The 22034-nt window shown below is 49.0% G+C and overlaps 7 protein-coding genes across 7 annotated transcripts; 3 read left to right on the forward strand and 4 right to left on the reverse strand.

Moving 5' to 3' along the window:
- Window positions 1–407: 407 nt before the first annotated feature.
- N7500_002876 (CheY-like superfamily) lies at window positions 408–3560 on the forward strand (the record flags this gene model as incomplete). Its single annotated transcript, XM_056674022.1, has 2 exons — window positions 408–1984; window positions 2057–3560. The coding sequence occupies 2 exons, from the start codon at window positions 408–410 to the stop codon at window positions 3558–3560; spliced, it is 3081 nt and encodes a 1026-aa protein (XP_056534547.1).
- Window positions 3561–4305: 745 nt separating this feature from the next.
- Window positions 4306–8276, reverse strand: N7500_002877 (uncharacterized protein; the record flags this gene model as incomplete). Its single annotated transcript, XM_056674023.1, has 11 exons — window positions 4306–4670; window positions 4724–4827; window positions 4882–5009; window positions 5066–5437; window positions 5493–6122; window positions 6180–6188; window positions 6242–6407; window positions 6458–6691; window positions 6746–7884; window positions 7936–8143; window positions 8197–8276. The coding sequence occupies 11 exons, from the start codon at window positions 8274–8276 to the stop codon at window positions 4306–4308; spliced, it is 3435 nt and encodes a 1144-aa protein (XP_056534548.1).
- A 353-nt stretch (window positions 8277–8629) lies between these two features.
- Window positions 8630–10025, reverse strand: N7500_002878 (putative mitochondrial carrier protein; the record flags this gene model as incomplete). The annotated part of the gene is made up of 2 exons (XM_056674024.1): window positions 8630–9741; window positions 9794–10025. The coding sequence occupies 2 exons, from the start codon at window positions 10023–10025 to the stop codon at window positions 8630–8632; spliced, it is 1344 nt and encodes a 447-aa protein (XP_056534549.1).
- Window positions 10026–11883: 1858 nt separating this feature from the next.
- Window positions 11884–13257, forward strand: N7500_002879 (uncharacterized protein; the record flags this gene model as incomplete). The annotated part of the gene is made up of 1 exon (XM_056674025.1): window positions 11884–13257. The coding sequence occupies one exon, from the start codon at window positions 11884–11886 to the stop codon at window positions 13255–13257; it is 1374 nt and encodes a 457-aa protein (XP_056534550.1).
- Window positions 13258–14847: 1590 nt separating this feature from the next.
- N7500_002880 (putative F-box protein (Pof7)) lies at window positions 14848–16514 on the forward strand (the record flags this gene model as incomplete). Its single annotated transcript, XM_056674026.1, has 2 exons — window positions 14848–15228; window positions 15285–16514. 2 exons carry the CDS (start codon window positions 14848–14850, stop codon window positions 16512–16514), a joined length of 1611 nt encoding a protein of 536 aa, XP_056534551.1.
- Window positions 16515–17924: 1410 nt separating this feature from the next.
- On the reverse strand, window positions 17925–18610 carry N7500_002881 (uncharacterized protein; the record flags this gene model as incomplete). The annotated part of the gene is made up of 2 exons (XM_056674027.1): window positions 17925–18115; window positions 18190–18610. 2 exons carry the CDS (start codon window positions 18608–18610, stop codon window positions 17925–17927), a joined length of 612 nt encoding a protein of 203 aa, XP_056534552.1.
- A 1798-nt stretch (window positions 18611–20408) lies between these two features.
- On the reverse strand, window positions 20409–21608 carry N7500_002882 (uncharacterized protein; the record flags this gene model as incomplete). The annotated part of the gene is made up of 1 exon (XM_056674028.1): window positions 20409–21608. The coding sequence occupies one exon, from the start codon at window positions 21606–21608 to the stop codon at window positions 20409–20411; it is 1200 nt and encodes a 399-aa protein (XP_056534553.1).
- Between the last annotated feature and the right edge of the window lie 426 nt (window positions 21609–22034).

Raw genomic sequence — 22034 nt, forward strand, 5'->3', positions numbered from 1 at the left:
CCAAGAGTCTAGACTAAATATAACAGGGAAGTGTTTGGGGATCACAGGGATAATGCTGTGGAAGTATTCAAGTTAATTTGGGCCCATATAAGCGGGCGGGACCGGCAAATAACTGACGTTTTCTCCATCTCTTGATTCTCTCCGCCTTGTCACCAGACTACGGCATTCCCGTCCTGCATTTCTGTGTCTGCACCTGACTCGGATTCTTTTTCTTTGGTGTACCTTGGCCATCGGGAATGCATACAGTTCTTGCGGGGAATACACCGCGTTGGCACTGCCCATCACACGGTTATGTCACCTCATCTGATTACCTGGTCTGTCCCTAACTTTTTCTCTAGAGTCACTGCACGCCCTAGAAAGCCTTGAGTCGATTTGAAATTCAAATTACACCGTGATTGCTGCCAAACATGGCTGCCATGGTGGACACCGCTCGGCCAGCCCTGGTGAGCGATGCAGATCTCATGCAAGCAAGAGCAGCTCTCCAGCATCAGCAAAGTCCAGAAATCTCCGTGCCCCGCGAATTTATCTCTCTCATTGTCGACGAACTCATCTACCGCCGCGAGTGTCATTCTTCCATCGCGGAAATCGAGCATGAATGCGCAAACCTTCGGAAGGAACTCCGAAAGCATACTCACATCAATGAGGCTTTCCAGAAAGAACTGCGTGAGATCGGCGAGATCATCACCCAGGTCGCCCATGGCGATCTTTCACAGCGGGCCCGCATGCACCCACTCGAGATGTCACCTGATATCGCCACTTTCAAGCAGACAATCAATACAATGATGGATCAGTTGCAGGTTTTCAGTCAAGAAGTGTCGAAGGTGGCTAGGGAAGTCGGTACGGAGGGTGTGTTAGGTGGCCAGGCAAAGATCGAAGGCATCCAGGGAATTTGGCATGAATTGACCGTTAACGTGAATGCCATGGCCAACAACCTGACTACGCAGGTCCGCGACATCACCACTGTAACGACTGCAGTTGCCAAGGGTGATTTGCAGCGCAAGGTGCAAGCGGATTGTAAAGGTGAGATCCTGCTTCTTAAAAACATTATCAACTCGATGGTCGATCAGCTGCGGGAATTCGCATTCGAGGTTAGCCGTGTTGCCCGCGAGGTTGGGTCAGACGGTGTGCTTGGCGGCCAGGCTGTTGTACACGGCGTGGAGGGCACCTGGAAGAATCTCACGGACAACGTCAACCGAATGGCATCGAATCTTACGCAGCAGGTCCGTGAAATTGCCGACGTGACGACCGCCGTTGCTCGTGGTGATCTTACGAAGAAGGTGACCGCGGATGTGAAGGGCGAGATTCTGGATCTCAAGCTAACGATTAATGCGATGGTTGATCGATTGAATCAGTTCGCGTTCGAGGTCAGTCGAGTCGCGCGGGAAGTTGGAACAGACGGAACATTAGGTGGACAAGCGCAAGTCGAGAACGTCGAAGGCCGCTGGCGTGATTTGACCGATAACGTCAATACTATGGCCCAAAATCTGACCTTACAAGTCCGACAAATTTCCAACGTGACCCAGGCCATCGCGCGCGGTGATCTCAGTACCAAAATCGAGGTCCACGCCCAGGGTGAGATCTTGACCCTCAAAGAAACAATCAATAGCATGATGGATGGGTTGGGGGAATTTGCGGGGGAACTCAAAGGCGTGGCGAGGGACGTGGGTGTCCGGGGTAAACTCGGCGGCCAGGCCAATGTCGCGGGATCTCATGGAATTTGGAGATCGATCAGTGAAGATGTCAACACAATGGCGGACAACCTGACCTCTCAGGTTCGTGCCTTTGGTGAGATCACTGAGGCGGCGATGAGTGGAGATTTCACAAAATTGATTACCGTGTCTGCCTCTGGAGAAATGGACGATTTGAAGCAAAAGATCAACAAGATGATCTCGAGTCTGCGGGACAGTATTCAGCGCAACACGGCTGCTCGTGAAGCAGCGGAGCTGGCAAATCGGAGTAAGTCTGAATTTTTGGCTAATATGAGGTACGTTAACACTTTACTCTGATTCGCATGATTTTACGTTTTCTCTTTTGCACTCGTCTAAGCGGATTATAGCCATGAGATCAGAACCCCCATGAACGGCATCATCGGGCTCTCGAGCCTGGCACTCGACACTGACGACCTCCAAGCTCCTGTGAGAGAGACTCTCAATATGGTCCACAGCCTTGCCATTAGTCTATTGACTATCATCGATGACATCCTCGACATCTCTAAGATCGAGGCTAACCATATGATTATCGAGAAGACGCCATTCAGTCTTGGCGCAACAGTGTTCAGTGTACTAAAAGCTCTCTCTGTGGAAACCAACGAAAAGGCATTGGGCCTAGTATACACAGTAGATGGCGAAGTACCGGATTATCTGGTCGGAGATGCATATCGACTACGGCAGGTCATGTTGAATCTTGTCGGCAATGCCATCAAGTTCACAGACCATGGTGAGATCAGGGTCACGGTCAAGCGTGCACAAGACGACAAGTGCGCTTCAGACGAAACGGCATTCCAGTTCTCAGTTTCAGACCCAGGAATCGGCATCGATGAAAGCAAACTTGGCCTCATCTTTGATAAGTTCCAGCAAGCCGATGGATCCATGACTCGTCGCTTTGGTGGGACAGGTCTAGGTCTCGCAATCTCGAAAAGGCTCGTTTCTCTCATGGGCGGTGATATATGGGTCACCTCGAACATGGGAGAAGGTAGTACATTTTCATTCACATGTCGGGTAAAGCTAGCTCCGCCGCCGCCGAGCTTTGCCGAACAACTAATCCCCCATCGCGGCCGGCGCGTTCTCTTCTTCGACCACGGCCTTGGGCGTACCTTCCCAATAGCTACCGTGCTCATGGGGCTCGGATTAGAACCGGTTATTGTGACAGAGGACCAGCTAGAATGTGGTCAGTTCAAAAGGGACTGGGGGTGCACCTTCGACGCAATCCTCATCGAAAACCTGGAGATCGCCGCAAAAATCCGAGCCTACACAGATCTACAACCTATTCCATTGGTCATTACAGCGCATACTGTTTCCCTAGCGCTCAGAGCTGCCGGTGAACTCGGTATAGCATCCTACATCACAGTGCCCTGTCGACCAATCGATCTATGGAACGGCATTCTTCCGGCCCTCGGCAATCGCGCAACCCACACCCCATCAGGCTATACTCGCTCATTAGCAATCCTTCTTGCAGAGGACAATGATGTGAATCAAAAAGTCGCCGTCCGAATTCTTGAAAAATTTAACCACAATGTCACAGTCGTGGAAAACGGCCTGCAAGCCGTAAACGAGGTCAAACACCACCGCTATGATGTAGTCCTCATGGACGTCCAGATGCCCGTTATGGGTGGCTTTGAGGCCACAGGCAACATCAGACAATACGAAAAAATGAATGGACTTCCTCGCACGCCGATCATTGCTCTCACTGCGCATGCTATGCTTGGGGATCGAGACAAATGCATAGAGGCCGGCATGGACGATTACTTGTCTAAGCCGTTGGATTCTAGCCGCATGATGCAGACTATCATGAAATGCTCAGCTATGAATCTCGCCTCGTCGCTACCTGCCATTGAGGCCTGAAGAGCAACCTGGTATCTGGGATGAAGCTGTGCCGAGAAACACGTCCATTGCCATTTATCCCACCGTTGACTCCGCCTCCGAATCATCACCCGACGCTTTACTGTGTATAGCCTTTACGGCCATCCAGTCGAACCCATCTTTTCTCACTCCCCAGCAGGAATATTGTCCTGGCCTCCCAGGAAATACCCGTCCCCTTATTCTCACAATCTACGTATACTAAAGGTTGCTGACGAACCAACCTCAACATGACGATGGAAGCGCAGACGTTTTGAATTTCTCTGTTTTTGAAATACCCCCACCCTGTCAACTAGTCTGTTAACAATTTTCTTCTAAGGATCAAATTATTCTTTTTATCCACGGTGTTTGGCTGCTTGACATGTGAGATGAATCAGTTTAAATCATGCCTAACGGTGTTTACGGTGAATGTACGTTATGTATGTTTTATTTATATCCTGAAATACACGAACGCATCTGCGTTGAGGATTTTGAAGCAGGTTATTTTGAAGATATCATTGGGACTCACATAACCTAAAAACGAAATATATACAAGCAGCATCCTTCCCCTTGAGTCTTACATGGATACGTCAAGAGTTGCATTTATCTGTCAAGTCAATAGGTGCATTGCTGTCCTGTATACTTCGTATGTACTCCCAGAATAGAAAAATTAAGGTACAAAATGCAAGATGCAGGGGTATCAAACAGCCGCCGAGAACAAAAACCTATACCAAAAGAAAGAAGATACATACTAAACCTCTCCACGAGTCCTCTGATCCAATCTAACCTTCACCTTATATTTCCCCTTCTTAGCCCCCTTCCCCCCAGAAATTCGATCCCCCTGCCACCGCTGCCAGATATCCTCATCACGCTGCATATTCCTCCTTCCATAGCCAAGGTATTCATCGAATCGTTTCCTTAAGTCTGAGTCCTCAGGCACAACATGAACAGGCATTTTTCCTCTGATGGATTCCACGACGAATGATCGAACCGGACGCAAGATGAAGTCTTTCAGTAGGCCGACGCTGATCTTGTGCGTCTTTGATACAATATCGCGTAGCGTGTCACTGAAGGCCATGAAGAGGGAGAGAAAGATTATCCCAAAGGAAGCCGGAGCTGGAGAATGTCAGTGGTTGTGAATGTTTATATAGGGATCGGACGAAACGGACCGGCTATCTGTAACATTTGGCCTAGGGTTGGGTTCTTCTCTTCGCCGCTCCACTCTCGGGCGTTGATCCCAAATAACGAGGTGAAGAAGGACAGAGGAAGGAAACTTGGATTGTCAGATATCATTATTGGCTTTGTTGTGGAGAGTTTGAAGACTTACACGACACTGAAAATGGTGAAGACCATTACTGCTCGCGATTGCGTTTGAGCGACCTCGGCTTGCCATCGAGTCATTTTGGCTTCGTCAACATTTGCCTGTTTCTGCTTAAGATCGAGGAGAGTTTCGACCTGGCTGTTGTTAGTACATGTATACTACAGACCAGCCAGACAGTGTGGACACTTACGGCTTTCTGTGCTAGATGGCTACTTTCTTTCATTTCGTTGATCTGTAAACGATATTCGTCGATTCGTTCCTGTGCAGTATCAAGGAAAGATCTGCCGTATCCACCCCTATTGTCAAAATATTTGACCATACTTTTGATGACCGCGTCTTGTTGGTCGAGTAGCTTTAGGATGGTAGATAGCTCATCCTCAATGTCGCGCAGCTCGAGCAGGACGGAGAGATCTTCTCGGTTTCGTCGAGCAACCTGGAACTCTTTATATTCTTGCTGTGCGAGTGTCATGATCTTGCCGTCTGAGGTGCGGTCATGATCTGCTGGGCGGTTGGTGAAGCCTCTATTTCGGAACCGCTTGAAAGACTTGGTGACAGATTCGGTCTGTGTTTGTTAACATAAGCCACCAGAAGGACCAGATAGAACGCATAAGGCTTACCAAAATGCTAATTGATTCCTCGAAAATCCGTAATACCTGCAGGTCCTGATGCAGAGTCTTGTCCAGGAGAACAGTGACAGAATGCAGCACAATAAGAGCAGCCAAGTCCCCAGCTGTCTCAAAGCGACGCGAGAGATCGCCATTGAGCTCATTGTAAATGCTGCTATGCAAGTTCGACTGTTCAAAAAGCTTCCCCTCAGAGGTATTAGCCTCCTGGTTTGGAAAGAAAGTGACAACAGTCTTTTGATCAACAATCCAAAGCCAGAGCTGATCAACCATCAGAACATTCCCATCCATGAACTCGCCAATCTCCTCGTTATCAGGATCATCCTGTGCATACTGTAGGTACTCTTTAAGCTGCTCGTCAATGCGGGCCGGTCTACGAGTGCGCTTCCAGAGCATCTGGTCGTCGTCGCGCGCGATGGTCGAGCGCAGATTAGGATACCCGTATTGATCGAGTGTACGACGGAAGTGCACCGGGGGCTCGCAGCCGAGGTAGGTCCAGATTAGTTGGGCTTCCAGGCTTGCCTTTGAGATTCGGCCTGGGACGGGCCTGGATCGGCCTTGGTTAAGGCGGTCTTCAACTACTTTGCGCCGTTGGATTAGGTTGCGGTATGTATCCCAGTGTAGCTAGGGTGAGTTAGCACAGTATCACAGAGGAATACTTGGTTAAGTGAAGATACTAACGTAGGGAGACTTGAATGAATATACGTTAGCGCGGATATTCGTGTGGAGGATGTGGAACATACATATAAAGCTAGTTGTGGGTCCTCGGCAGCATCAGAAGAACTCTGTGAGGCATCCATTTGTCTTAAGTGAATACACGTGGGCTTGACGAAACGCGCATGAGGCTCGAGATGGCGAGCTCTATTAAGCCGATGGTACCAGTTTTCATCGTTGATGAATTTTCGAACACTGCAAAAAAGGGTTAGCAATGTACAAGATCTGGATTGGAAATGCCTTACAAACTAGGTTCTTGACTATCCTGGCACGCCCGGCGGATGACTTGTGATACCCAACCAGTATGCGTGTACGGAACATGAATCCAAATCAATTTCTCAGTATCGGCTTCAGGTCGATCAAAACGTGGGACTGCTCGGGGTATATCCGCCACGTCGGCATTCTGACTGATGCGATCCCGAGTAGACTTGGGTATTGCCAGGAAAGGAGATTGCACAGGTTGTGATGTTGAAGCGCTTCTATTCTCTATTAGTTTGGGTTCCAGTCAAAGCATCGCAGTGATATTTTCTTACGAAGGCGGCCGTTCAATGCTTCCCTGGGAGCTGCTTTCAGAAGTGCTCCGACGGTGGGATCGCGTCAATGGAAAGAATCCCAGTGCCTTGGTGAGGGAGGTCTTTCGTTTTGGCTCCATTGGTGGAGGTGGGCTTTCACTTGGCATGTCATTCCGATAGTCCTCCATATCTGCTTTGGTGATATGGATCTGTGGAGATGCACCGGACGTGTCATCAAAACTTCGCCTGTAGGGAAGAGGAGGCCGCAGGGACCTTGATTTCTCATCCTGTTTCTCTTGATGGTGCTCGTGATGATAACCATGAACATGATGATGTTCATGTGGATCGGAGCCAGAAGCAATATAAGACGAGCGAGGACTATCATAACTGCTGATCGACGAGTCGTCCAACCCAATGGGCTGAACTCGACCCAGTCTCTCCCGAAGGCAAGCCGATGGACCCCTAGAGATATAATCTTTCAAGGACACCTTAGTTGACCACAGCTTAAGCGGACTGTCGTCACTGACGCCCAGTGCCGTATCTTCGAAGAAGCCATTGATTTGAACCATGACTTGCTGCTCTACACCCAACGGCGTGTCCTCGCGTTTTGAGATTTCAACCGCATTTTCAGCCGCATTGCCCAGCTCATTGAGAAATCGATCTCGCGTGGACTCCTGACCGTGGAAAGTTGCCGTCCCCGTATGATCTGTCGCCATGGGCAGTTCTTTTTCATTCTCGATATCTAATAACCCCGACCGAATCGAGGTGATTGGAACATGAAACTCCAGCATTTTATTCGTCTCAGCGTCAATCACACGCATAGTGGAATCGACAGTTTCGAGAAAAGACCAGACCCTCATATCGGCTGAAAGGGTCTTGAACTGGTTTGATAGATGCCACAAACGCTCTTGACGGGGACGCAACTGCTTTCTTAGCGCTGCCGGTGTGTCATATTGCAAATGCAAGAGATGACGAATACTAGCAGCATACTCATCGGCAGAAAGGTAAGTCGAGCCTTGGTGAGGCGTTGCAAAGAAGGCGATGCCATGACAGCTAGTTAAGATGGATTGGCTCGGCTCTCGCGATGCTAGAGCTAGAGCTGCTTTTACAACGAGACCACCGGTGCTGTGGCAGATGAGAAAAATGGGACGTCGAGTTGGCTGGTAAAATAGTTAGTAAAACTATATACTTGTGAACAGGATATAGCAGACCTCATTTTTCCGCTCAGTATGTAGTTGATTCAACAGTCGCTCACCCAAAGTGTCGATTGTATCATCACGCAGATCTCCATAGCTATACAGCAGGACTCGCGCTCGAGGGATATGTTTTAGTAGTTCAAGTTCAAGCCAAGATGACTTTGCGCCATGCGCTATCCATGTCATTCTATGATGGGCGCCTATAGGCGGGACGGCGACAATACTGAGGAATGAGTTATTATGTGAACACATGTCTGATAATATGGAGGGGCTTACTCGACATTGGTATCTTTCGAAACCGCGACGGGTTCAAACCATGGGCGCGTCTGGTCTGTCACGGGCGGCCGTGAAGTCATTTTGTGTACTTGAAGTTGAACAGAACATGCAGAATACAGAGAACATTTAGAGAAAAACGCGGGGATTAAAGAATGCAAGTCACTTAGGGGGAAGTTCAGCCTCATGTTGGGGTCCGGATGATCACGCCCCGACTAGTTTGCCCGCTAAATCTGCCCAGGGCTGTGTTGTGAGTCAAAGCGACGTCGGATGTATCTATACATATTCTTCATATCCAGAGAGTGAGAGCTTTCCATTAAGTTATATACATAGAAACACCTTCCAAATGCTAATGCACCTCTAAAACTCATGCATCAAAAACGCCGTAAAAGCGGAGAGACAATGTGCATTATACACCATTAAATTTGTACAGGGATTATGCATCAGAATGTCGCCGTTCGTTGGCCTCTCGGGCCATGCGCTTTCCAAGCTCATAGGTTGAAATCATGATGGCGCAGGCCGGGGCAACTTTGAGACATCGTGCCGTCCAACCACGGAAGAGACCAGCGGTACCTTCTTCACGGAAGATGTGCATGAGGAATTTTGGTAAGGATAATTGCTCTGGCATCAAGCTGCTGGGTAATGCAGTGCGGGCGCCAGTAGAAGGAACGTCGTCCAAATGTCGGAAAACTTGCTGTCGCGTCTTACCAACATCGAATGGGGTAGTAACAAGTGCTGCTAAAGAGCCTGAAACACCTCCGGAGATGAAGCTATCGAGGAAAGATTGGAGACTTGATTCTTGAAGCTCGTGGTCAGAGCCCGAAAGATGAGGGGCCTTTTGACGCGCCGCGATCAGAGCCTTCTTCACCTCCTCGTATCCCCACCAATAGAGTCCGGAGAACGGAACATCGCGCCACATAGTAAGAGTGAACCCTCGCCAGAGAGAGCTATATCCCTTGGCCTGTGTCATATGGTACAAATCCTCCACAGTGGTTTTGAAGTGGCCCGCACCCGTCCCCGGAATTGCCTGGAGACGCGTCCGAAACATCTCCAGCGGACTGGTTGCTGCTGCAGCCGCGACGCGAGCAAAGGCTCCGGCTATCAAGGGCGCATACCCCTCAGATACCCGTTGCTTGATGGGGCTCCGCTCATCTGTGCGCAACCAGTCATATCCAGCAAAGTAAATGACATTGGCCGGGATTCCCATCATCAGGGTCGGGCTCAACCCTCGCCACAGTGTCAAAGTTCCTTCATTACGCGCGATCTTCCGTAGCCCGTCTAACGTTGATGTGAATGTTCGCCGCTGCGTCTCTTCGACCGCGCAATCGATCGCTGGGTGTGGATGGGTTCCGACCGCGGTCGCCTGAGGCCCTAGCATGCACATCTGGGCATCATTTCCGACCCAGAATACTTCGCGACAGCAGGAGGTGATACCGAGGTTCGGAGGTAGATTTTTCAAGGTTTGAGTGGTGTGAGAGGTAAAGGGTGAGGTGTTATGAACTTGTGATTGCGACTGTAAACGGACTCGTACGACATCCAAGGGTGTCACTGGAGTTGTTAGTGCTTGATTTCAAAAGAATCGGGAGCTCTTCCGACTCACCTAGAAGCCCGGTCAAGACATTGCCGGCGGTCGCAGACACCATTCGCTGCCCGGGAGTGATATTCTCTGATGGAGCAGGGGTCTTGGGCGTCGGAGGCGAGGCTGTCCCTGATGTTGTGGCCATTGTAGAATCTTCAAACTGTGCAGTCCATGACGTATCTAAAGAGGCGTTTGAATCTGTGCCGAACTGATTGCCAGTATCGCGGCCTGAAGCAAACTCCACGTGCGGCATTCAATCAATTCCTGGGTGAAGACGACTAAGACCTTCTGAGCGAGGAAACAGAATGCGTCACCGGGAAAGGAAGTTTTTCGGGGTTTCGCGGGTGGCGGTGGGCGGAGATAAGCCTTTCGGGGATGTTGGGATTTGGAGAGACTTGGACTGGGACTGGAAGTTGCGTCAATGAATTTCAACACTTTTGCATTTTATTCTGCAATGGTTTCAATGTAACAATTTGATTTCTTTTAGGTCCTTTTCACATGGCTTATCAATCTGATCTGATCTCCGAGTTCGGACATAGAGGCAAATCCTATTTCGGCTCGACCGAAGAGCAGATCGTACGTGATAGTGGACCCCTTAGTGGGGATTTCTATAGATTTTTACAGATTGGAAGTATCCAGAGATAGGTTTGTGTGCGTCTGGACATTGAAGTTGAAGCATACAACCTGAAACCCGTGCGTAACCGACTATAACCAGTATAACCAAGTCCATAGCATGTGGCAACACCGTCATCTGTCTAACATGCTTCAAACAATCCATAAATGACAATAACCCAATCGCAGATATAGCCAATACAATTACGCGCGAGGGCTAAGCTCACGTACCCAATGAAATTCCATGAGTACCAGAATTCTCGGAGTCTAAGTCGATACTGTTCTCTCTTACCTTTCTTACTTGGCTAGTTGCTAACTATAGATTAGTAACGATAATCTAACCCTTGGGAAGCCGCTCCAACCGGAGTCTAACATATATTCTACTGATTGACGGCTTATGGAAATTGCCATTGGAATGGCGATGTGCAATACAAAGACGTCTATGGAGTTGTGATGTACGTCTCACCTCTCACAGGTATTTTTGGCACTACATACATCCTCCGACAGGGACAACAGGTCTCCCGACTCTGAGCTAGAAGACGACTTCCCCAGTGAAAACCTGAAGATTCTATGATGAATAGTTGGCCCGTGGAAAACATGCCTTTGACAACCCTCGTAAAGAGGAGTTGATGGATTTAGCGTGTGTAACGGACATAGCCTAGGATTAGGCTATCATGCTTAGTAAGTAGCGTACGGGTTAATACCCGGCTACACTATATAGGAATATCATCATCTTTACCACACAATACGAATTCCCCATAACAAATTGGTAGCATGTCCGATACGCCAGAGGTCCTTCTAGTTAGGGCTTATCTCTAAGTTATCGAGTTCTTCAGCCTCCCTTAGCCCTAGGTCACTAGTAGCGAGCAAGTCAATTTGAACGGGGCACCATAGGAACCGCAACAACCGAAAGGAATGCAACGGTCGATATTGTCGTCCAATTGGCTTTTCAATGAAGTGATTAAATCTCCAACTGAGATAGGATGGTGGTTCAGATCTTTCCGACTCGCACGATGATAGCTCACATTTGGACAGAGCTCGTCAAAGGGCTGCCCACTCTATAGACCGAATAAACATCGCTGCGTACAAAATTGTACAGCACGGCGTCAAGAATGATCTTCTTGGTCATTTTTCGACTCCTGTTGTCGATTCGATCGCCGCGAGGAAGGCGAAAGCGTGACTTGACTGATTTTCCGCTTGTGGCCAGCGGTTTTATTTGTGTCAGAGCCGGATGAGTTAGGTGACTGCGAGCATGGTCGAGTCTCCCAAGGCGCACAATTGCTTTATTGACGCGTCAAAATTGTAAAATGAATACAAAGTACGCAGTTCGGGAAGAAAGTGGCCGCTCGGTGTCCGATCACGTAAACTAGCGCCAACACATAAGCGAATCCCACGGCGCGAATCATTTCGACTTCAGCGACGACGAGATCTTTTCATCAAACACCACGACAAGCAACTTGAGTAACTAAAACCTGCTGAAATCTCACTACTAAAGCGAAATGGCAGGCACAACCAGCATGTATGACCTTGTCATAGTTGGTCACGGCGTGGCCGGTCTAGCCGCCGCAGTATCGGCGGCGGAACTCGCTCCAGCAGCTCAGATTGCCGTGCTAGAGCGCGCGCCTGAGGATGCCAGCGGGGGCAACACGCGTTATAGCCCGGCCAACATGCGCATGCGATCTGTTAATGAGATATCGCCTGGTTTCATCGATGATATGATGACCATCAGTGGCGTAGACGGCGACCGCGCCTATTTCGAAAAGTTGGCCGACCAGGCACCGCAGGCCGTCCAGTGGCTCGAGAGACAAGGTGTGCAATTTCATGCCATGGACTATTTCTTGAAGTCGTGGCCAAATAGGATTCAGCCCGTCGGCAAAGGTGCCGCCATAATCGAAGCGCTGCAAAGAACTGCCAGGGCAAAAGGCATCCAGCTGGTGTACGATTGCCGCGCCAAGCAACTGCACCTTGGGAAAGAAGGGGCCACCATCGAGGCGGCAGACGGGCGGCGATTCATTGCCAAATCCGTTGTTCTCGCCAGCGGTGGATTTCAAGGTAATCCAGACCTCCTGCATACCTATTTCGGGACCGGTGCGGAGTCTCTACGACCGATATCTCCAGGCACGCGGTGGAACACAGGTGATGGGATCCAAATGGCGCTGAATAATGGAGCTGCGGTAAATGGAAATTGGAATGGCATGCATAGCGAAATAATTGATCCGCGCAGCGATATGCCTGCACCGCTCGTGCTCGTCTATCCTTATGGTATTGTGGTGAATTGCAACGGAAAGCGATTCGTTGATGAGGGCGCAGGGCTCGTCCATGACACCTGGGAACAACTTTCACGAACTATCCACTTTGATGCTCCGGGCCAGTCAGCCTGGGTAGTTTGCGATTCAAGACTCTCTGAGGTGGAAGGCTATGAAGCGGCCATTCGCACCGACATCCCGCCTCTTACAGCGGACACAGTATCTGGCCTAGCAGTCCAGATGAAGGTGCCGGAACAGGCGCTCTTAGATACAATCTCAAGCTACAACGCAGCTTGTGACACAGACGTATCCCGTTTTTCTGCTGGCCGTCTTGATGGCCTTGCAACTGGGCTTAGCTTGGAACCTCCAAAGTCGAACTGGGCCCGCCCGCTCAACGCTCCGCCGTATTTAGCTTTTCCTTTAGCCGCTGCTATTGTATACACTTTTGGTGGACTTGCGACTGACACAGAAGCGCGAGTATTAACCCAGCAAGGCGCCATTCCTAACCTCTACGCCGCAGGTGAGGTTACCGGCCATTTCCACGACACCGCGCCAAATGCTGTTGCTGTTTTACGCGCGCTCGTCTTTGGGCGCATTGCTGGGCTCAATGCAATGAGCTCGAAGTAGATGGTGGGTTTAGTAGGCAGTGGAGATGTATGCATTAAGCAATCTTTCAACTTAGCATAACCTCATAGCTGGCTTGTGTGAACCCCTTGTCGAGCTCTGAAACACGAGATTGTGAAATTCTAGACATACAGTTTGAGTTTCCAGGTACAACCAAGACATTCTCAGGAACAATTAGTGATTTTCCATCTTATTCGTTGCACGTTCTGGTTCGAATACTATTGTACAGCTTAGGGTGTTTGACTGACGGCAAAGCGAATTGTACGTGAAAGCTATTATTCGATGAAAAACGTCACTGCGTGAATGTGGACAATCGGTTGGAATGACCGAGGCGCAGGGAAACAAATCACGAGGGTCACCACAGGCAAAGGACGCGTGAGCGATCACGCCATGAAGGCTGTCGCGCCATGAAACTTGCCATTCCATGTTCCTTGTTTATTTAAGATGTCATTCCCAATGTCTATACTTCCTTACTATATGCTTACGAGCTTAGAGTGGAGCGTAAAAAACGCACACCAATTAGTATTGCCTTTACTATTCGCTGATTAGCTTCGAGCGCACTGTCGCCAAAGAAATAGAAGGATTTGAAGATAGCCGATTGTGGCACTGCACGCTCTGAAATAGGCATGGGGACATGCCTCCTGAAAGGGAGGAGATAGTTGTCACGGATAAACTATGTGCGCTACTATATATATTGGTCCTGGGCATATCAGAGCGAGAGCTCTGATATAATGGTCTTTTGGCCGAATGGGAGAATGTGCGCCCAGGCATATCCTTCACACTCCCCTATAAACTCTAGCCTACGCTACCTTCTCCACTGTCGAATTCTAAGAAATATATAAAATATATAGGGATATAGGAACCTACTAAGGGCGGTAGGTACTTTCAAAGGGGGGTAACTATAACGGACATAGCCTAGGATTAGGTTATCATACTTAGTAAGTAGCGCACGGGTTAATACCCGGCTACACTATATAGGAATATCATCATCTTTACCACACAATACGAATTCCCCATAACAGCGTGGAAAATACTAGGTTCTTTCGCGGCCGGAGGCTGTGTAGTTGCTGATCAATCCGGATGCCCCCGTACGGGGCCTTGTATGTCGGATGTCGGTGGAGGAGAGACTCAACTTCCATAGTTTCCCTGGTTTCTTAAAGGTTCTTGCGAAAGACACGACCGCCGATGAGGAGGGGCAAGTCACGGTGTGAGCGGGATCTCCATACTCAACACACGCACTACATCCGTAGTGTTGAGGCTGCCATATTCCACCCTCTACCATGTGAGGCTGATGCAGCATGTGTCTAGTCTTGAAGTCCCAGGCTCGTGAAAGAGGCTTGGGTGTCCACGAGGCAGAACGTTCGAGCGCATGAAGCAAGGGGCCAGGGATCAAACGATATGTAAACTACTTTCAGTCCGATTCTCAGACCCATGTTTGAGATTAAATTGAATAACTTGCAATACAACTTGACATAGAAGCACCATGTGAGGTCATCGCCTCAAAAAGCTGGGGATGCCAAGCCTTCGGAGATCGGTGTGTGGCCTGGGTGAGAAACATTTGGGTGAACACCGCTTTCCGACCACCACCTCGCCATGGACGACAACGACGAGCTTGAGTCGTTCCGCCAACAATGGCGTGAGGAGGTCACTCGTCGATCAAGACCGAAGGCTACCCCTCCTGCGCCTGCGTCTCCGACTCCAACTGCCCCGCCTGCGGCTCGTCTTCCGCCCACACGCCATGAGGCTTCCCACCGCAAAGAGATCGAGGAGGAGGGTCCCCCGCTAGCTTCCTTCGATCCAGATGAGCTGGCCCAACAAGTCGGAGAGCTGAGCGTGCAATCTACCGAGGATGACTTCTTACGTCGGGAGGTAGCAGAACCGACTTCCGCACTGGAGCACTATGAACGAGCGGTAGAGAAGGAGGCCGAAGGCAATTTGGGAGACAGTCTCTCGCATTACCGAAAAGCGTATCGGGTGAGTGTTGAGCGATAAGAATCACGGTCATGGCGTAAATATTCATTCCTGTCCAGCTAGATTCCGCTGTCGATAAGTCCTACCGGAATAAGCACTATGCCCATGCATGGAACAAGCCTAATTTGCCCGCGTCCACGGCCCCTCTTGATATGACCCAGCAGACCGCCGAAGTGTCGATTCTACCGACACCTGAACTCATTGCGTCATTTGCACACCTGCCAATTTCACAACTGGAGCCCATCGTCGAAAACACACCACCGCCCCCTTGCCCAATTGCCAATGTGCCGTCGGAAGTGCTAGTGGAAATTCTGCGACATGTGGCAATAGAAGACCCATCGGCATTTGGTCGTATGGCACTGGTCTGCAAGCGGATGGCCTACCATTTCGCCCATGAGCAACACATTTGGAGACGGATATGCCAATCCCGGGAATTCGGCTTCCAGGGAATGCATTATGACTTTGCATGCGACTTGCATGGGGAACCGATCTACACGCTTGCGCCGCGATACACTCGATTTCCCAAGGGCGTGCCTCTGGAAATCCCCCCGCCGCTGTCTTCGTGGAGCCAAGTGTTCCATACCCTCCCTCGAATTCGTTTCACGGGCATCTACATTAGCACCGTCAACTACACTCGGCCTGGTGTTGCATCTGCTTACTCGAATCTGTCCTGGAACAGTCCTATCCATATTGTTACTTACTACCGCTACCTACGTTTCTACCCAGATGGCTCAGTGATCTCGCTGCTCACTTCCACGGAGCCAGTCGACGTAGTCCCTCACATCAGCAAAGAGAATGTGGCAGCTGCTCGCGCCCCAGCACACCGAAAGCATCAACGGCGTGTGTCTGATGCAGGTCATACACTTTCGGGAGCCACCGATACTGTACCGCCTGTCGCCATGAATACATTGAGACATGGACTTCGGGGTCGCTGGCATTTGGCCTCGCCTGTGGACACATCTAAATCATCCGAAACCCCTGCCGAAGCCTGGAATCCTGACTCAATGTCTGATGAGAAATCTCTCCTTTCCGACGAACGGGATCTCATCATTGAAACAGAGGGCGTTGATCCCAAGTACGTTTACACGATGCATCTATCACTGCGTTCCTCAACGGTACCGAAATCTGCTCAACTCGGACTGGCTCCTCCCAACCCGTCGAAGAACACCAAACTAGCCTGGAAGGGTTTCTGGAGTTATAACAGCCTGACAGATGACTGGGGCGAGTTTGGTCTTCGTAATTACCGAGCATTCGTGTTCCGGCGCGTACGTGGCTGGGGCCTTGACTGAAATGATTGATGACTTTTACATAAATGATTTGTTACATAGATTGCAGATGAGATAATTTACGAATTTGAATATATTGAATAGCATGTTTTCGAAGTGATATCACAAGATCTATCCGTTTCCCACCAGAGCCAGAGCTTGTGTTTGCCAAGGGAAAGACCATCTCCTGCACTATCTCAGCCCCGGGCCCCTATAAAGTACAAAGTACATGGGTGAATATTGCCTTTTGCAACATTTCTAACTCGTGACTATGAATGAGTGGCAATAAGCATTCAACAAGCCCAAGACGTGCCTGGTCAGAGCTAGAGAAGAGAACAAATTGGCCATGACTGTCGATGACAAGTGCAGAATCAAATTAAGCGAGGAGCTGACAGCCTCGCCCATGATTCTACAGTGCAGGTGATAATTGAAGTCGTCGAACATGCAGCTGGAAGTGATGGCTCTAAAATTCCCGAGACCAGATCGACCAAGCTACTTTCCTGCTCGAATGGAACATATGTCACCGATAGCATTCCCAAAACAGCAAGCAACCCTGGAATTGTGCAGTTCTATTACGACGCCCATCAAGATAGCGAAGTCACAGCGCCTGCTTTTTTAACCTTGGCTCAAAGACACTTATAGGTGGGTAAGGACTACGTCAAAGTCATACTTGAAGAGGATACTTATCTCATTCCAACTACTGCCATGGTTGAAGGGCTTTTGGAGACAACGCTTCGTTCAGAGAAAGATGACCCCGCATTCAATACTATTCTGGGAATGTTGGTCGAGCGCAATCCTAACATCGAGGTGGCCAAAGGGATGCTTGCTGCCACAATCAATTACTAGGCGCGTGGGGCTCTACGGCCAAGGGCTTCCCAATATGCTGCGCAATTTGGACTTCTGGGTAAAGGAGAGTATTTTGCTTTCATATCACATCTGAGTGGCGATATATTTGTTTGCTAGTCGATTATCACCCCAAGAAAGTTTCAGAGGTAAATCGTTCCTTGCTTCCTCCACCTGTATTCTACTACGGGTGCGAAACCCAGCTGACTGGGTTTATATAGCATTGAGTTGAAATGGTATCAAAGTCGAAAGGCGGATGAAAGCAAAATAAAGAGGCGAGGAAAGCAAGGGCCTCCCATCATCTCTCAAACATGTTTGAAACCGCCAATGGTCTTCAAAATGTCTTCAACTGATGAGCTGGACACCATCCTATGTACAATATCAGATACTAACCACAATTTATGTACACAACAACATATCCGTGGCTAGCTCGTAAGCCCTTTCTTTTGCTTCCCATTCAAGCGTCCCTTGCTTAGCCATCTTGTCCCAAGCATGATTACACCTTTCCATCCGCTCACAAACAACGATGTGATCAGAGCTTTCCTGCAGCCTAGCTGCCAGATTCTCCGCCTCCACTGATAGGGAATCATATCATGCCGTCACTATCAAGACCCGGCGAGGAAAACGGTCAATATCCGCGTAAGCAGGCGAGATGCGGGGGTCCTTGGGATCGTGACCGGGTGGCACATAGCACTTAGCGAAAAACCGCAATATAAATGACGGAATAGGTCGAGCATTTGGATCAGGCGCGGCTACGATGCCGGGATTAACTAAAGCCTCGACTGCCGGATAGAAACAGAAGAGAAAGTCTTTGGGGGAAAGATGCAGGAAGACACAGCCAATGCAAGATTTGCACCTGCACTAAAGCCGGAGGTAGCGATTCTTGAGAGATCAAAGATTTCCGGTTGCTCTAAGACCCATTTGGCGGCATCTTCGGTGTCGTTTAATGCTGCTGGAAAGGGGTTCTCGGGAGAGAGACGATATTGCACGTCAAGGACGGTAAAGCCCGTCTGTTGACACATTTGACGACAAAATTCATCGTCGCTGCCGTGGGCAGGAATCACGAATCCACTTCCATGAAAGTTGAGAAGGACGGGAGAGGGTGCTTTTAATGTGTTCGTAGCTGGAGGTCTATAGACATGAATCTTGATGGAGTTTCGACCTCTAGATTTAATGAAGATTATCTCGTCGGGATGAGAAGTGATGCGTCCCTGGAACCTTGCCAATGCTCTCAGGAAAATGGCGGCAATTCGAAGAGTAATTGACAACAGGGACATGATGTATTAAGCAACCATCTCATACCATGCGAGAAGATTTTGGCTTCATTTATACTTACCTCGGTGTTCTCAGATGGAACTATGTAATTCACGTACGAGGGTTAGCGGTAATCCTCGTAATAATTACTGTATACAGTTTAGCTGAATGGTGTACTATACTTTGATTGGATGATAAGGAGCCGATCCATGGATTATCGTCGGAAAAACCGGTATTCCTGAATAAATACTAAAGTTTGCCCTCACGACCCACGACCACGCACTTCACGGCCTAAAATACACATCACTCAAACATATCTATGGGAGTGCAAAAAAAGGGCGCGAGGTCACATCATGGATGCTCACAATGCAAACGAAGAAGTGTCAAGGCAAGCCCATTCTGGCTACTGATATATTCTCTGCCCTCCCCTAATTAATAAACAGTGTGACGAATTACGTCCCGCATGCACCAGTTGTATTTCTCGCGCTACAAACTGTCAATATGCCACACCGGGCTCTTTTACATGGAAGCATTCATCCAAACCACCCGCTTCTGCTAGCCTTCCACTAGTCACCCATCGGTCACCCATCTCCCCTGAAGGAGATGGACCCTGTATGAGCCGAGTTGAGTGCCCGAAAAAGAGTCTCTCAAGTACCGAGATCAGGCAATACGATGACCAAGAATGGGCTTTGCTCTTGAACTGGCGTACCTCGACTTATCAGATAGTTTCCAGACACCGCAGTGTGGAATGGATCTGGCAACATCTCGTCCCAGAAAAGTCACTATATCACCCACATCTTCAGAATGGTCTATTCGCACTCTCAGCAATAGATTTAGCGACAAAAACGGAGAATCAGTCTCATCGCGAGGCTCTGATCAATGGAGCAGAACGGTATCAAGGTCGAGCAATTCGCATGCTTGCACATGTAATTGGCAATCTAAGTCCCTCTAACTGCGATGCAACGTTCTATCTCTCGACTATCCTGGTTATATGTGCATGGAGCTTTCCGCTCGTGGCTCATTTCTCCCAAGAGCCCGAATCATTGGAGGAGATATATCAAATATTTATCCTGGTCCGTAAGATGGTGCATCTCACTGGAGCAATTACCCCGTGGATTCAAGATAGCAGACTCGCTCCGCTGATTAGTGTGACAAGTTCTATTCCAGCGTTGTCAAACCACTCCCATGAGGTGATTACTTCTCTCTCTGCATTGAACCTGCAAATGCAGGATCTTCAAGGAGACGAGGAGACTCGAGTATTCAAATATGCAATCAGCGGATTGGAGATATTATTCGGGACGGTAGATGGAGGAGGAGAGGTGCTTGTAGCAGGTTCATTGTGGATTTTCCACACTCCACCCAGATTTTTCGAGCTTGTCAGGGAGCTAAGACCAGTCTCTCTCGTGATACTGGCCCATTACTGTGCCATTTTTGATAAAATTCCAGAGAAATGGTGGATTTCTCCATGGAGTCGAAGAGTACTCGCAACCATATATCAAAATTTGGATGAGAAGTGGAGATGCTTTATAGATTGTCCGGCATCTTCACAACTTGAAACCGAGATATTTGATGAATATATTACTTGAGGATATATGAAGTTAAACGTAGAGTTAGGTTTTGAAACGCAGTAGTCCATCAATTTAGATCTCACTGTTGCTTGAATTGACGCATTGAATGATACGTAAAAAAATGTTTCACCGAAAGTATCGGGCACTTGTATGACTGTTGATCAGTCTATCTGTTGTGCATTTGTAGGCAAGTAGGTCGCATGTTTGTCGCTCAATTGAAACTGGAAGGGTCTCAAGACTCTCCCGAAATATATCAACGCAGGTTCCACAAGAACTGACCGAAACGGCGAGGAATGGATGGACGTGGCCCAGGGGAAGATGTCCGTTCCACGACTACATGGTAAGCCTGTAAGCTATTGGCTTCGAATGCATGCACGCCACCCCACAAGTACAAGCGAAACAAACGATAATTCTGGTCCCCCCAACCCGCAATGAGATCTTCTTTTGCCGATTCCAGACGCTTTGCCCATTCCAGCATTGTGAGCTTGTAGTCCTCGGTCTCATTGGAAACATCCAGTACAGCAAACCCGTGGTATAAAAGCTCAACGAGGACGTCTTGAAGAGACATATACGTGTGTGTTCCTCGCCAAATATATTTCCTGGTAAATGAGCTCACAGCAAACTTCTCAACAGCCGCCGATCCGTCAAGATACATGCGCCCACCAGGCTTCAACACATCCCACATCTTACGTGCATAACGGCGATAGTTGGGGATGTGCTCAATGACCCCAAAGCTGACTACATGGTCGTATGGTACCTCGGGCTCATGGTCAAGAAAGTCCTGCAAGAAGACTTGACCAGGGAGCTTCTTTCCCTCTATAATACGTTGAATATAACGGGCGCTGTTGGGTGCGATTGTCAACGTTGTGACATGGACACCTCGAGCACCACAATACTGGGTCACACCACCCCAGCCACCGCCAATATCAAGAAGCCTCATCCCTGGTTTGAGATTGAGGGTAGCGAACATGGTCTCCATTTTGTGTTCAGCGGCCTCTTCGAGCGTCTCGTCGGGTCGTTGAAACAAACAGTGCGAGTAGAACCGGAACCGTTTGTCAAGGAGTGTGAGAAAAAACTCGTCATCGAGCCCATAGTGATCACCGATTGCCTCAGCGTTCATCCTGGTCACCGTTCGAAGATAGTCGTATATAAACTGGAATTTTTGTCGCAGGGGCACTTTTCCTTGTAATTTTTCACGAGCTTTGAACAGTGCGCCGAAATCACCATCTACATCGATATCACCGAATATGTACGCTCGACCAACGCCCATTTCTGTCATTGGTGTTTGGAGCGCTCGCTCGGAGCGGAAGATCACTCGATAAACCGGTTCACCGACGCCGACAGGTACAACTACGCCATTGGGCAGTTCTATTTCTCCCGCTATATTGAGCCCGGCTAGGAGTGCAGCGATACCTGTGCGTGGTGGGCTGTTGCGGGGTGCTGCTACCGACATTGCTGCGGTGATGTGTTAGCTTTTGGGAATTATTCTGGCGATGATATATACCCACTGGGAGATGAGCTTGAATGTGCCAGGGATTGGATTCAAATGTTACGGTAGCCATTGGGCTATTTGAAATCAAGGAGCAGATGAGCTGGACATGTCCAATTGACTGCAATAGTATGCAAGGCAACCTGCACTGGCGACTCACAGAATCATCTTATTCGTTCAACGCTTCAGATGTGGCATTATATCAAGTGCTTTGCATCGCCTAAATTTTCCAAAGAATTTCAACAAAAGCTACGGACCTATCATGGATTTTGGCTAGAGGTGAGATAGCACTCATGCTTCAGGTGCGGCTGAGGCGGCCAGGGAAGATATAAATAGATTCTGACAGTGCAGATCAGGACAATGTAAAAGTGGAGGGGTATATTCTGGATC

Source organism: Penicillium coprophilum (genome assembly GCF_028826855.1).
Source record: "Penicillium coprophilum strain IBT 35676 chromosome Unknown utg000002l_segment0_segment1, whole genome shotgun sequence".
Lineage (NCBI taxonomy): Eukaryota > Fungi > Ascomycota > Eurotiomycetes > Eurotiales > Aspergillaceae > Penicillium > Penicillium coprophilum.